The 14,484-nt window shown below is 46.2% G+C and overlaps 1 protein-coding gene across 3 annotated transcripts in view; it reads right to left on the reverse strand.

The window, feature by feature from the left end:
- Window positions 1-14,484, reverse strand: part of MIB2 (MIB E3 ubiquitin protein ligase 2) — a 46,167-nt gene that overhangs the window by 28,321 nt on the left and 3,362 nt on the right. For all 3 annotated transcript variants that reach the window (XM_063417313.1, XM_063417311.1, XM_063417312.1), the window contains exons 2-3: window positions 5,866-6,213; window positions 3,630-3,801 (exon numbers count right to left, since the gene is read on the reverse strand). In XM_063417313.1, the coding sequence (XP_063273383.1) occupies window positions 3,630-3,801; window positions 5,866-6,112 (419 nt within the window). In that variant the 5' untranslated portion in view covers window positions 6,113-6,213. The remainder of the gene's footprint in view (window positions 1-3,629; window positions 3,802-5,865; window positions 6,214-14,484) is intronic.

The raw sequence follows: 14,484 nt of genomic DNA on the forward strand, positions 1-14,484 counted from the left end.
AGCTGAAATAGCCTTCAGGTAAAGGTGCCTTCAAAGCCTCTTTAGAAAACTGATTGGGAACCCTCTGCACTGCCTGTCTGGGGTTAAATCCTCCTAAATCCTGGGATTAGTGACCTGCTACCAGCAGGGATGTGTTGGCCTAGCCTGGTTCAGGTGGCCAGGGGTGGCCCTGGCAGCAGCAGCAGGAATTTGTGAAGAACCAAAGGATTCCCTGCCAGAGAAAGGAGGTGGGAGAATTCTGATCTCTAAAGGAGACTCAACTACAAACCCCAAATCCACACAGCATTTACCACGGCTTTTTAAATACTCTGATTTTCTTGTCCTTAGGGAACTGCCAAAGGTTTTATCTTCTACTTTATTTAGAAAGAAAAAAAAAGAAAGAAGAAAAAAGAAAAATAGAGATGAGTGATCTAAGCAATAGTCCCAGTGAGTCATAAGCAGGCAATTTCTGTTTCTTGAAAAGGATTGCAGTGCCTAAGGCAGTGTCTGCACAGCTCAGGCCTCCCTTATTGCACAGAAATCCTCTCCATGGCATTGTTCAAAGGTGATCCTTGCCCTTTGTTTCACACCAGGACAGTCCATCCTCAGTGCAGAGCACTCTCCAGAATCAACAAATCACATTTGTATTAAAGCAAAAATATTCCCATGCTTCCTGCCCCTGCACTGCGAGGCATTTGTGAGCAGAAGGGATTTAATTTGTGTGAAAGCTGCAGAAAACACACATTTATTGCAGTTACTGAGCCACCCTCAGTCCAATCCTGAAACCAAACCCATTTCTGACAACCTGTCTGCTCCAAAAGCTGAGTGACTTCCAAGAACCACAACGTGAACCTTTATTCAGCTTTAAAACTGCAGCTTTCCACCACAGGGAGCTTCCTCCTGGAAAATTTCTAATTCCTCTCCATCCCAAAACTCAGCTGGAATCAGTACCTGCCATGCAGGAACAGCAGGAAAGGTGTTCCAATACCCAATTAAACTGCTGTTTTATCCTTACCCCTTAGTGGGGCTCCCAGAAATCACTGCCACACCTGACAGGCTCATGCTGGATCTCTTTTTGTTTTCTTTTAATTCCTTTTTTTATCAGCTGCATGTTATTCTGGAGATCCTTATTCCTGCTGACACACAGCAATGTAAAGCAGAATTAGTGCTGATTTTATAAAGAGTTGGTATCAGGCACTCTGGCCTATGTCTAGAGCTGGTTTTGGTCAAATAAAGTTAATTTATATCATATTTTCACTAACTACTCATCCAGCCACACTCAAAGAAAAAAAATAAATTAAAAAAGGTGAAAGAATATAGGAAAAAAAAAACCAAAAACAACCCAACCACCAAAGCACCATGAGACATCACATCCTGCTCCACCTCCACAGAGCTCTCCAGTGCTTCCATGACATTCCAGAGTGGTGCTGCAGCTTCTGGAAAAGTCAAACAATTCACACAGGACAGCTCTGGCCCTGCCAGGGCTCCTGGCCATCCTCCAAGCTCCCTTTTTCACCCTGACAGCAAAAACTGCACTGCCCAACCCCAGCAGCAGCCCAGACACAGGCACAGACAAGCCCTGGGAAGGAAAATTGCTCTTTTTACATCTTCCACCACTCAGATTGCTCAGAAAAAAAAGGAACAAGTTCTGCAGAGGATGAGTCCTGGGGAGAAATTACCTAGAAATCTGCTTTTTGATGCAGGACAGCATCCCAGGTGCTCCTGGGGAGGGTCAGGGCCCTGCTGCCCAAAGGATTTCCCACCTGCAGGGTTGGGAAATCCTCAGCACAGGGAAGAAAATTGAGGCTGCTCTGCAGTAGTGCCTTTTTTATTTTTAGCTTAAATATGAGTAAAATGCTGTACCTTAAAGCTCAAATAAAAGACACAAGCAGGCATCCCTGAGTAACTACTTGGAGATAACTCTGTTATTAATAGAAAGAGAAAAAACCCCCTCGTGCCTATTTTTATAGCGATGTGTATTTTTATAGATACACCAAAATGTGAAGCTCATTTCACAGGAGGACCTGGCTGGCTTCTCATATTAACACAAGCTCCAGAAACACCCAGATCTGGTGGATAAACACAAATCTCAGAGCTCAGAGGGGAGATTCTCTGGCCAGCAACATCCCTGCTCTGCCAGGACTCGGAATTCTGGCTCAGCCAAGGCTGGCACTGCTCTGGCAAAATCAGCTCCAGGCAGAACTTCCCACATGGCAGGAAAAGGAAAAGCAGCTGCAAATCCCACCCTGCTGCCTCCAGCACAGTAATTACACTTTTATTCCACAGATGGATGCAAGGCACAGAGATATTTTCAAACGCAGGCCAAAGGAAAAAAAAAAAGGGAAAAAAAAAAAAAAGAAAATCAATGACAGAGATAAGCTGATTTCTTATTCCTTCTCCTGAAGGCAAGAGGATTACATGATTCATCTTCATGCCCACTTTAGGAGATGCAAATAAAAGTACTGGTGAGGCTATTTTTGAGTTCTTCCTCAGGACAGGAGAACAGATTTCCCATGTTTTGGCAAATCATGGAGGAGCATAAGATTACAGATGCTGTTCCACAGGCATCAGTGCAACAGTCACCTCCAAAAAAAATAGAGTAAGTGAGAAAGTGCTGCTCTTCAGTGAATAAACCAAGAATAAATCAACAATTTGGGAGTGCAAGGTCCCTGTCAGCCTCCCTATGGCCTGAGAACAGCAAATAGCAAAGCATATCTGAGAAATTATTTAATTGTGCAGGGGGCTGAGGAAGGGAATTAGCAGAGCAGATATCATTCTTTTTGTCACTTTATAAAAACACTTTGCAGATTTCTGTTTGCTGCCTTTCTTTTTTTTCAAGCAGCTTCATAAAACCTACCCAAGCTTGACATTATTCTATGGAACAAACCTTTTAAAAGCCAATCAGTGAAACTTGGGCACTGCGTGATATATTTATATGAAATTCTTTATAAATTATCCAGACATGTATAACATGGGTTATTTTGCACAGCCCTGGGGTGCACACAGCAGGTTTTGGAGAACCTTAGGATGGAATTGAGTCCCACAAATCAGAATTATTCTACAGAACAAACCTTTTTGGTCATGCAACCCAATCAGCAAAACCTGAGCGCTGCCCAACAGATTTACATGAAATTCTCTATAAATTATCCAGAAAATCTGAGTTACTGCTGGGTTATTTTGCAAAGCCCTGGGGTGCACAGAGGAGATTTTGGAGAGCCTTAGGATGGAACTGAGTCCCACAAATCAGAATTATTCTACAGAACAAACCTTTTTGGTCATGCAACCCAATCAGCAAAACCTGAGCGCTGCCCAACAGATTTACATGAAATTCTCTATAAATTATCCAGAAAATCTGAGTTATTGCTGGGTTATTTTGCAGAGCCCTGGGGTGCACAGAGAAGGTTCTGGAGAACCTTAGGATGGAACTGAGTCCCACAAATCAGAATTATTCTATAGAACAAACCTTTTTGGTCGTGCAACCCAACTGAGCGCTGCCCGATAGATTGACATGAAATTCTCTATAAATTATCCAGAAAATCTGAGTTATTGCTGGGTTATTTTGCAGAGCCCTGGGGTGCACAGAGGAGGTTTTGGGGAGCCCCAGGATGGAATTGAGCCCCATCCATGTGCTGAGGGGGGAGAGCACTCACGGCTGGGAGTGAGCGGTCTCGTAGCGCTCGAAGGAGTGGGACAGGTCGTGTTTGTTGTTCATGTAGCACTGCGTGCACAGGTCGTAGTCAAAGCACATTTTGCATTTCCACCTCATTCCTCGGATCCCGTGCTTCTTGCAGCAGTCACAGATGATGTTGGGGTGACGGACACCTGGGGGAGCAAAAGGGAATGGGAGATCCACAAAAATTCCAGAGAAAATCAGGCTCTCAGAACCACCCCTCCAGCACTGCAGAATGGAAAACCCTTCCAGAAAAAGACCTTTGAGATCCACACAAATTCCAGGGAAAATCAGGCTCTCAGAACCACCCTTAGAGCACTGCAGAATGGAAAACCTTTCCAGAAAAAGACCTTTGAGATCCACACAAATTCCAGGGAAAATCAGGCTCTCAGAACCACCCTTCCAGCACTGCAGAATGGAAAACCCTTCCAGAAAAAGACCTTTGAGATCCACACAAATTCCAGGGAAAACCTGGAACATGTGCTCAAGTTTCTCTGAGGTGCTCATTTGGCTTTTGACATCCCTGAGAACTCTGCTGCAGCACCTGGAACAGCAACATCACCCCTGCTATAAAGAGAGGGATGGGAGATCCAAATCTACTGATCTGGAGAAATTGAAATAAACACTACTTTTAATTTGCAGCAGAAAGCCAGAGCTCCCTCACACCTTAGAACCCTTCCAGCACTGCAGAATGTCAAACCCCTCCAGAAAAAGACCTTTCACTGAGCCAAGGGCAGGCAGGAGTACTTCACACACCAACACAATGCACGTAGAAATCCTGTGAGTCCTGTGTTTATCTCTTTCCAGCTCCTTACATTCTCATTTTTTATCCCAGTCATTTCTAAAGTAAATATCTGTGTTCATTACAGCACAAATACTGCTCATGGAAGAGTGCCATGCTTAGTGCTGGGCATTGAAACAGCTCTGTTTCTAAAGAGAAATTATTTAAGGGCTAGAAAACCCTGGCACAACTGTTCTGAATGAACCTACTCCTCTAATCCACACTTTACAGAATCAGGACACACAACTGTAAAGGAGATTTGAATGAAACTTGAGGAATGTATGTTTTAAAGAAGAAAATTATGCATTGTAGGTGATGCAATAAGACAATGTGGAGTGATAGGTGTCATTTGAAATACCCATTTCCTGGCTGGAGGCCTCTCTGCAGAGTGACATTGTCAGTGAAAGTGTTCAGCTCACAGATGGAAAAAGCAGGAAAGCAGAGTCTTTACACAGAGGAAAATAGGAATGTCCTGGCCATGGACAGGCAGTGCCAAAGGCTGTCCCAGCACCAGGGACATGGGCAGGAGGTGGCAGTGCCACTGGCTGTGCCCTTGTCCAGGCCCTGCTCAAGCAGAGCCTTTGCACAGAGGGGAACAGGAATGCCCTGGCCATAGACATGTGGTGTCAAAGGCTGTCCCAGCACAAAGGAACTGAGCAGGAGGTGATGGTGCCCTTGTCCAGGCCCTGCTGGGCCTCCACAGAGGGAAATAGGAATGTCCTGGACACGGACAAGTGGTGTTAAAGGCTGTCCCAGCACAAGGGACATGGGCAGGAGGTGATGGTGCCCTTGTCCAGGCCCTGCTCGAGCAGAGCCTTTGCACAGAGGCAAACAGGAATGTCCTGGATGCAGACATGTGGTGTCAAAGGCTGTCCCAGCACCAGGGACATGGGCAGGAGGTGGCTGTGCCACTGGCTGTGCCCTTGCCCAGGCCATGCTCAAGCAGCACCTTTGCACAGAGACAAACAGGAATGTCCTGGCCATGGACAGGTGGTGTCAAAGGTGTCCCAGCACAAAGGAACTGAGCAGGAGGTGATGGTGCCCTTGCCCAGGCCATTCTCAAGCAGAGCCTTTACACAGAGGCAAACAGGAATGTCCTGGCCATGGACAGGCAGTACCAAAGGCTGTCCCAGCACAAAGGAACTGAGCAGGAGGTGATGGTGCCCTTGCCCAGGCCCTGCTGGGCCTGCACAGAGGGAAGCAGGAATGTCCTGGCCATGGACAGGTAGTGCCAAAGGCTGTCCCAGCACAGGGGACACGAGTAGGAAGTGGCTGTGCCACTGGCTGTGCCCTTGCCCAGGCCATGCTCAAGCAGCGCCTTTGCACAGAAGCAAACAGGAATGCCCCGGTCACGCTCTGCAGGCAGGAGCCAAAGGCTGGCACACAGGACAGGTGTGAGCAGGGCCAGGAGGTGGCCGTGCCCTGCAGTGCTCACCTATCTGGGCGTTGTCATAGAGCAGCAGGTCGTAAGCCCCCTGGAAGCCCGTGCGGTAGTTGGTTCTGTTGCCCTGGTCCCACTGCACCACCACGGTCTTGTCCGGCGTGGTGGGGCTGCCCGTCCGGCCGATCTCCACCACGGTGCCCACGTTGCCCTCGCCGCTGTCCTGGCTGCCCCACTTCCAGTCCACTCCACGGACTACCCGCATCCCCACCTGCATGCTGGCATGGGGCTCCGGGTCCATGGAGCTGCGCTGCAAACCCTAAAACTGCTCCTCCTCCACAGGGGTCTCGGAGACGGGCGGGATCACCGGCGGCGCTGGCGTGGGCAGCATGGTCAGCACACCTGGAAATACAGCGGGAGTTCAGGGATGTCACCCCACACATCACATTTCCCCTGGAAATACAGCGGGAGTTCAGGGGATTCCACATCACATTTCCTTTGGAAATACAGCGGGAATTCAGGGGATCCCACATCACATTTCCCTTGGAAATACAGCAGGAATTCAGGGGATCCCACATCACATTTCCCTTGGAAATACAGCAGGAGTTCAGGGGTGCCACATCACATTTCCCTTGGAAATACAGCACGAATTCAGGGGATCCCACATCACATTTCCCTTGGAAATACAGCACGAATTCAGGGGATCCCACATCATATTTCCCTTGGAAATACAGCAGGAATTCAGGGGATCCCACATCACATTTCCCTTGGAAATACAGCACGAATTCAGGGGATCCCACATCACATTTCCCTTGGAAATACAGCACGAATTCAGGGGATCCCACATCACATTTCCCTTGGAAATACAGCACGAATTCAGGGGATCCCACATCACATTTCCCTTGGAAATACAGCACGAATTCAGGGGATGCCACATCATATTTCCCTTCGAAATATAGCAGGAATTCAGGGGATGCCATTCTATGCAACACATTTCCCCTGGAAATTCATCAGGAATTCAGGGGATTCCACATCACTTTTCCCTTGGAAATACAACAGGAGTTCAGGGGATGCCACATCACATTTCCCTTGGAAATACAGCAGGAGTTCAGGGGATCCCACATCACATTTCCCTTGGAAATACAGCAGGAGTTCAAGGGTGCCACATCACATTTCCCTTGGAAATACAGCAGGAATTCAGGGGTGCCACCCCACACATCACATTTCCCATGGAAATACAGCAGGAGTTCAGGGGATCCCACATCACATTTCCTTTGGAAATACAGCAGGAATTCAGGGGATACCACTCCACACATCACATTTCCCCCCAGCATGATCTGGCTGCAGAAAAAGCCTGACCTGCTGAGGAGATAAATATCTATTTTATTCAGAACTGGGATTCTCACAGCTTAAGCACTGATGGGAAGGATATAAAAACTAACCAGGCTTCCAAGGCTCATCAGCATCTGCAATAATATCCAAAAACTTGTTCCAGAGAGTTGTGCATGAGGGAAGAGAACTGGGCAAGGAATCTACAAAATCCCAGTACCAGCCCTTGATTCCAAATTCAAGAATAAGCACAAGAGCCACCAGAGACACAACAGCAGCAGAAACAAGCAAGCACAGTAAATAAAATGGAAAGAAATTACCAAGAAAACACCAGCAGCAGGATTTTAGCGATAAAAGTCAATCTCAGTCTATTTTTCAGGAAGTCTCCTCACATGCACCTTTTCTTAATACAGCACTGCTGAGTTTCACTTGCCCTTCAAGTCAGTTTTGGTTTTGATTTGAGGATACAGGAAGTTTTAAAACTTGAAAGAAGCATTTGTCTGTTCTCCCCAAGCAACAGCAGTTTTTCAAAAACATGACCAGTGTCAGATTAATTTCAGTCTTTTCCTGTTATTTATCCATGGGCTACAGCAGGAACAGGGAAGGGCTGTTGCTCAACCTGCAATAATCCCGGCAGATTTAGTGCTGGGATCAGTGAGACAGGGACAGCCTTCCCAACTGTTGCCATGACAATGGTTAAATGAGGTGAACACCACACAGATGCAGCACATCCTCAATTCTGAATTAAATCAGCTTCTTAAATCAAGCAGATTCTCAAATGCTTGTTTCTCTCTTTACAAGACAGAGAAGAGGAATGTGGCTTTCAATACGCAGAGCCTGGAAAAATCTCCTGTAGCATCCTCGGGCATCCCCGGGTCTCCCTCTTCCTCCTGAGCTATCCATAACATCCACATTTTCTCAAAAATTGAAAAAAAAGGCCCAAGAGGATGCCAAGGGGTGGATGATGCAGATGGCACAAGTGCCAGGACACAGAGGGTGAGGAGCTGGTCCAGCTGAGGGGATGTGCTCAGCCCCAGCAGCAGCAGCAGCTCTGGGCCCTGCCGTGTGCTCTCAACGCTCCCACCCACCAATAAAAGCAACTGAAACCACCAAACCCTAAAAATAAACCCATCCTCCAGCCAAACATCCCCTTTTGAATGCATGGAGGAGTCGTTTGATGCAAAATCACATTTCCAGCCTGATTTCTGCTCAGTTCTGCCTCTCCCTCTCCTCACTGCTGTGACATCCAAACCCCTGTCACACGAGAACAGCATCAAACCCAGCTGTCCTTGTGAACCTCACATCATCCTCCCTTCCAATCATCACTGGAAGTCGCCCTGGGCGACTCTTTCATTTGTTTTTTTGTGGAGGTGGATGTAACATTGCTGAGCTGAAGGTGCACCAGTGTTTACTGGCTTTATGAGAGAAGGAATTATCAAAGAAGATCCTTTTTGGAGCCTAGTGAGGTTCTCCCCCTTTTTCCAGATCAGAGATGAATAAACTGGACTATTTATTGCTTCAACTAAGAGGTAGAACTGCTTTTTTTAAAGGCTGCTATGAATCAGTCAAGGCAGTCAAGCAGAGAAAACAAATGGGAACATCCAACAATGCAAAATAAAGCACGATTCAATTATTGTTACAGGGCTTTTCCCTGAAAAAGAACCACCACCACCCCTTCCTGTTTCATCCAAGGGAACTGGGGCTGGGTACTAACAGTGGGAAAAGGAATTCCATGCTTAGGGAAGGAAGCAACAAATTCCACAGGGTACTGGATGGGGATAGAGGGTCAAGTCCCAGCCTTAAGAATTTTCTGCCATTTCACTGAGCCTTCCTCCTCTCCCCAGGAATGAATGAACCACCACAGGCTTAAAACTCTGAGTACTCCGAGGAAAACAGTGCCAGTTCCAGCACTGATCAAAGAACATTCCAGGCTGTCCCACAAACCCAGAAAGCGTAAATCCCTACAGCAGAAAGGAGGATAATCCCTCCCCACCTGAAAAGGGCAGAGCAGGGTGGCACTGCCACATCCTGACGGGTGCCCAGCAGAGAATCCCGACAGCAAAACAAACCCTGTGTCCCAGAAAGGCAACCCCACACTTTCCCTGGGCACCTTCCCACAAATCCTGGATGCTGCTGGAGCTCAGCTGCACTCCTGTGATGCTGAACGCTTTTAAAGGAGCTGCCAGTGCTGCAAAAACCACCAGCAGCCCCTTGCTGGCTGATCTGAGGATGTGAATATTGAATTTTCCACACAGGAAGGCACCCAGTGCCTCCTGCACTCCCAGCTCCTCCGCAGGGGAGGTGCAGGACAGGAGGAAAGAGCTGTTCAAAACCTGTACGAGATGAATTACGGCGCTCTTGTGGTCTGAGCCTTGCCAGAGCAGCATTATTGACTTCCTAAGTGGAAATGTTCCACTCACTGAAGCAAATACTCCTCCCTTGATGCAGCCTGGGCTGTAATTATTCCAGGGAAGGACAGGTAGAGCTGCCAGAAATGATTCGCAGAGAAAACATCAGCTTCCCATGGGAATTTCAATAATCATGAACAAATAATCCATTATAAGAAAAGCAGATTCCTGAATCCTCATCTAAACATTCTGACCTTGCCTCCTGTGACAAAGGAAAGAGCAGCCTAGATGTAATCTCTCAGTTTTAGGAAATCCCACTAAAACTAAAAAAAAAAGGGAAACACTCCAGTTTTCAGCCCACAGCATTTTAGCTGCAATAACAGTGGCAACTTTCTGCCAATATTCAACTGTGACAGGCCAATTTCCACCTTGTGGGAAGCAAAGTTTGCTGCTGGTCTGGCCCCACAGCCCCACAGCAAACAGAACCCAGAACCCAGTGCCTGGAACCTGGTGATCACATTATTTGAACAGCATGGTAAACAGAGGAGATGTTTAAAAGAAAAAACAAAGCAGCTTTTTTTCTTCCCTTTACACACATTTTGCAGCTTGAATTCTGAGGTGAATTGCTCCAGTTTAGAGAGATTTGCCCATGCAGGGGTTGCTTCCTCAGGCTACTGAAAATCAGACATTTCCCCAAAATTCCCAACTTCCCCAACTGATCAGCCCCCAAAGCAGCCAGCATTACCCTGCACATTCTGAAAATAACATCATTGCCCTTTTCTCACTCTTTTCATTCTCTTTGACTCTTCCAGTGCCATTAAATAAAGTCTTATTAAGCCATTAAAAGTGCAGATTGATCAGTTCCCACCACTGTAAAGCCTTCATTTTGCATATCCTCACATCAAGACACAATTTTGGTGTAAGGGCTGAACTAAGGCAACTCATATTGACTTTAAAACTGCTGGTTTTTAGCAGTACCACTTTCTCCACTGCTCCTGTGAGCATTTCCCTACAGAAATAAAGCTCAGCAGAGTTTTCCCCCTTTCCTGACACAAATTTCACAGTTCAGTGACTGCCCAGAGCTCACCTGCATCATCAAGTATTGTTCTCTACCCGTTTTCCTACCTGCAAACCAGAAATAATTAATTTTGTGTTGTTTAATAACAGACAACTAGGATCAAATACCTCTGCTCAAGGCTTACAGCTGCTAAATTCATTACTGAAGTTAGCATTCACACCAAAAACCTTAAATTCACACAAATATAGTTGCTATTAGATGAAAACAGAGCAGAAAACCAGCAAAACACACAGGAAATTAATATTTTTGACCCATCACCACATGGACAGTGCCTTGCAGCAGAGAAGCTGTGGCTGCCTCATCCCTGGAAGTGTCCAAGGCCAGGACAGGGCTTGGAGCAACCTGGGGTGGTGGAAATAGGATTTAATGTCCCCTCCAACCCAAACCAGTCTGGAATTCCGTGAGATTCTCCTGCAAAGCCACAAGGCCTCAATGACACTTTTCTTCCCTTCTCCTTGTGCAGTCAGGAATTTTGTTTAGTCTAAAATTTTGCAAAATGCCATCGCTGGCACAGGGGAGGGAGGCAGAGAGGAGCAGATGCTGCTTTTGTGGTTTAAATACCAACAGCAGATAAACGAAGCCATTTTACTGATAAATCAGTCTGAGCTGAAATCAAAAAATCAGATATGGGGCAGCTGCCAAAATCATTTCCAGGGCCCAAACCTCACGTGCTCCCGGAGTATATTTAACTGTATTACATAAACAGAATAAAGCAGGTGATTAATAAGCCTTTGCTCAGGGATTAATATCTTGTCATTCCAGCATGAGAGCAGGCACAGGCACATCCTGAAACACAGGGATGAAATGCTAAAAATAACCAGCCAGGCTCTGAGTCCCCACCTAGCATTTTATCTCTGCAATCAACACTTGGCCTTTCCAAATGCCAGCCCATTGATCTGTTTTGCCCAAAGTGAATTTTACATTCCATTTTACGCCGGTTGTGTGCTGGCACTGAGTTGTTCCTTTCCCTTTCAGCATTATTTGAGTGGCTCTCATTCTGCTTTTCCATCTGTTCCTTCACCTTGTTAAAGGATGCAGGTCTAAAGGAAGCACCAGCAAATTTATTAATATTCAGGAGCAGTAGCTATGTGGAAACTCTTCATTCCAGCATTCTGGTTTCCTAAAAAATGGACATCAACCTCAAAATAAATGATCTAAATAAATGACCTTCCAGTTAAAGGTGGAAGAAGTTAGAAAGAAGTTACACATCTTAAATTTTGGGTTGTGTGTGAGTATGGCAGGAGCCAAAAGCTGCAGTGGACACAAAAACTGAACTGAGCTGGCCTTGAACCTTCACTTTAACTCAAATTTCATCCCCCTGTGATGACCACAGGCACAGAAAAGTGAACCCGCTCCAAAAACATAACACACATCTGCACAAAATCCAGGCTGGCTTTGTCACTGAGAGCTGTGCACCAAAAAGGGCTTTTTGTCAGCACTGAGAAACAAAATTAATTAAACAGAAAGTGACAGTGATCACCCAGGAGCAAAGACACAGCACAATGTTTTCCATGAATCAGCTCTGTGCTAACTGCAGGACTAAACCATGACATGAACTTGGATTGCACAATGGTCAATATTTGCTTTAAAGCCCTGAAATGCAAACACCACCTTTAGGAAACACCAGCATAAACCACAAACAAACAGCTGGCACAGGCTGGCACCACCAGAAGCTGTGGCACACCACAGGGTACTGGGTTTGGCTGGGATTCATTTCATCTCCTGCTCTGGTTTTGTGACCAAACAGCACAGGGGGTTTGAGCTGGAGCTGAACAGTCAAAGCCTTTTCTGGTTTTCCCACTGAGGCTGAGGGTGCACAGGAAATTTGGGAGGGAGCAGCTGACCCTGAGTGACCACAGGGGCTCAGAAATAAAAACTGGAGGAAGAAAAAGGAAAGGGGAATGTTTGGAGTCTCTTTGGCTTCCCAAGCAATCCTTGAACCTGAGGAATTCCTTAAATTTACCCTTCCAGTCGTGCTCCCTGTCCCACTGGGGTGAAAGGGAGCTGCCTGCCCACCCCACACAGGAAGGTGAAATATCTCCTGCCAGCTCAGGGATGCTCAAAATTCCCATTTCTACGTCAACATCAATCAAACCCTACAAAAGCACGAGTTCCCTCTACCAGCTTCTACTCCACAGGAAAACTTCAGGCTTTTTTTTTTTTGCTGAGATCAGTGCTCGTGTGCCCAGTGGAGAATTAAAAGTGATTACAAGTGGAAGTTCACACAGGGCATCTCGTGGATCTCTCTTATTACATCCCATGAGATAATTGCTCATGAGCCCGATGAAATTTCCTTCTGGCTTTTGATGAACTGTGTTCTTTCCAGGAGGGAGAAAAAACAGTTCCAGCCATTTGCTTTAATTGGAGCCGACAGTTTGCAGATTTGAGCCTGGAGCCTTGAAAAAGCTCAGCAGCTGATGAGAATCCACTTTTTCCTCAATAGCAGATCTCTGAGTTAAATTTACGTTGCTTTACAGTAAAAACAAATACTCCCTGCCCACACACACAACCACTAGGTAATGTTGTTTAAGGGAAAAAAAAAAGCAATTATTTGCTAAGTTTGAATGAAGGTCTTTGCATAGAAAAAAATGGGAGGATGGTATTTTAACTTTTCCATGGAAGATCTCTGTGGAAATGAAATAAAAGCTCAGTATTATTGCATTGAGTGATTCCTTCCATCTCCTGCCAGGAATCACCATCACTTTTCTGGCCCTTGGCACTACGAGGTCAATAATGAACCACCTGCATCCCTTGTTTCTGTGCCCAGAACAGAAAAAACCCACAATATTAAAAAAAAATTAATAAAGTCAAATACAACCCACCCAGGGCAGCTGGAATATCTCCACTGCCTAAAGATCAAGCTTAACAGACCCATCAGGAAGGGTTTCAGTGTACTTTATCATGCCTTGTGGAAAAGGATGGACTAGGTGGCCTCAGCAAAATCCCTTCCAGAACTATTTTCAATCATCTAGAAATAGAGGATGAGACAGAAACATATTCCAACAGTGAGAAATCTGTCTTGGCAGCGGATTTCAACTGTGCTCTTCCTTGACATTGCTCTAATATATTTCTCAGAGGCAAGACCATCTGGCCCAGAGCTGATGGTGTGGAGCACTGGTAAAGCTCAGGTCTGCATCTCCCTCACACCAGCTATCAACTCCTATTTACCACTAAAGTCTGAGTTCAAACACTTAAAAGTTCATAAAACCCCAATCTAATGACATGATTGCCTTGCCTAGCCATAAAGTCAGTAAGTGTCCCCAAAAGTCATTCAAAAATCAAAATTCTGATTTAGGAATTAAACTCTTCAGGAGTGAAAAAATCAAGAGGAATTAACTCTGATGTCCTGAGAGGTGGCTGAAGAGTGGGGCTGAGGAAACAGAGCTGTGCTGCTCATGGGTATTCAGATTCTGGGACCCTCAGCTCTGGTGGTACAAAGGGATTAACAAATCCTCTGAGTTAGAAAAACAATTTTTCCTCCCCCTCTAATTTTCCCAAACCAAAAGCAGCTCCTTCAGCCTGGCACGGAGGGAGCTGGAGCATAAAACCTGCTGGATCCCTGATGAGCCCTGATAGCTCATCCTACCAACTTGAGATTCCCCTGCAGGCTTCCAGAACGGTCAGCACTGCACTCCTGCCTGCTTCCAGCCTGCAACTTGCCCTTTCTGTGCTCTGAGAGCAGATCAGAAGGTTTAAATCTAATTTCTCCTGACATGCTTTTGGCCAGGCAGGCATATGGGAGCAGAAAAAAGTGAGGAGCTCTCGCCTTCCTTGCTCAACCAAGGTTTGAGGGTCAGCACGTCCATCAATTCACCTCCAGGTCTGTGCATTTGACAAGTCCAGATGTTTTCTTTGTGCCCTGGGGACTCTGGAGAATCCAAGAGCACTCTGCAGATGGGAAATGGAGCCCTAGGGACA

Source organism: Prinia subflava, chromosome 21, assembly GCF_021018805.1.
Source record: "Prinia subflava isolate CZ2003 ecotype Zambia chromosome 21, Cam_Psub_1.2, whole genome shotgun sequence".
NCBI lineage: Eukaryota > Metazoa > Chordata > Aves > Passeriformes > Cisticolidae > Prinia > Prinia subflava.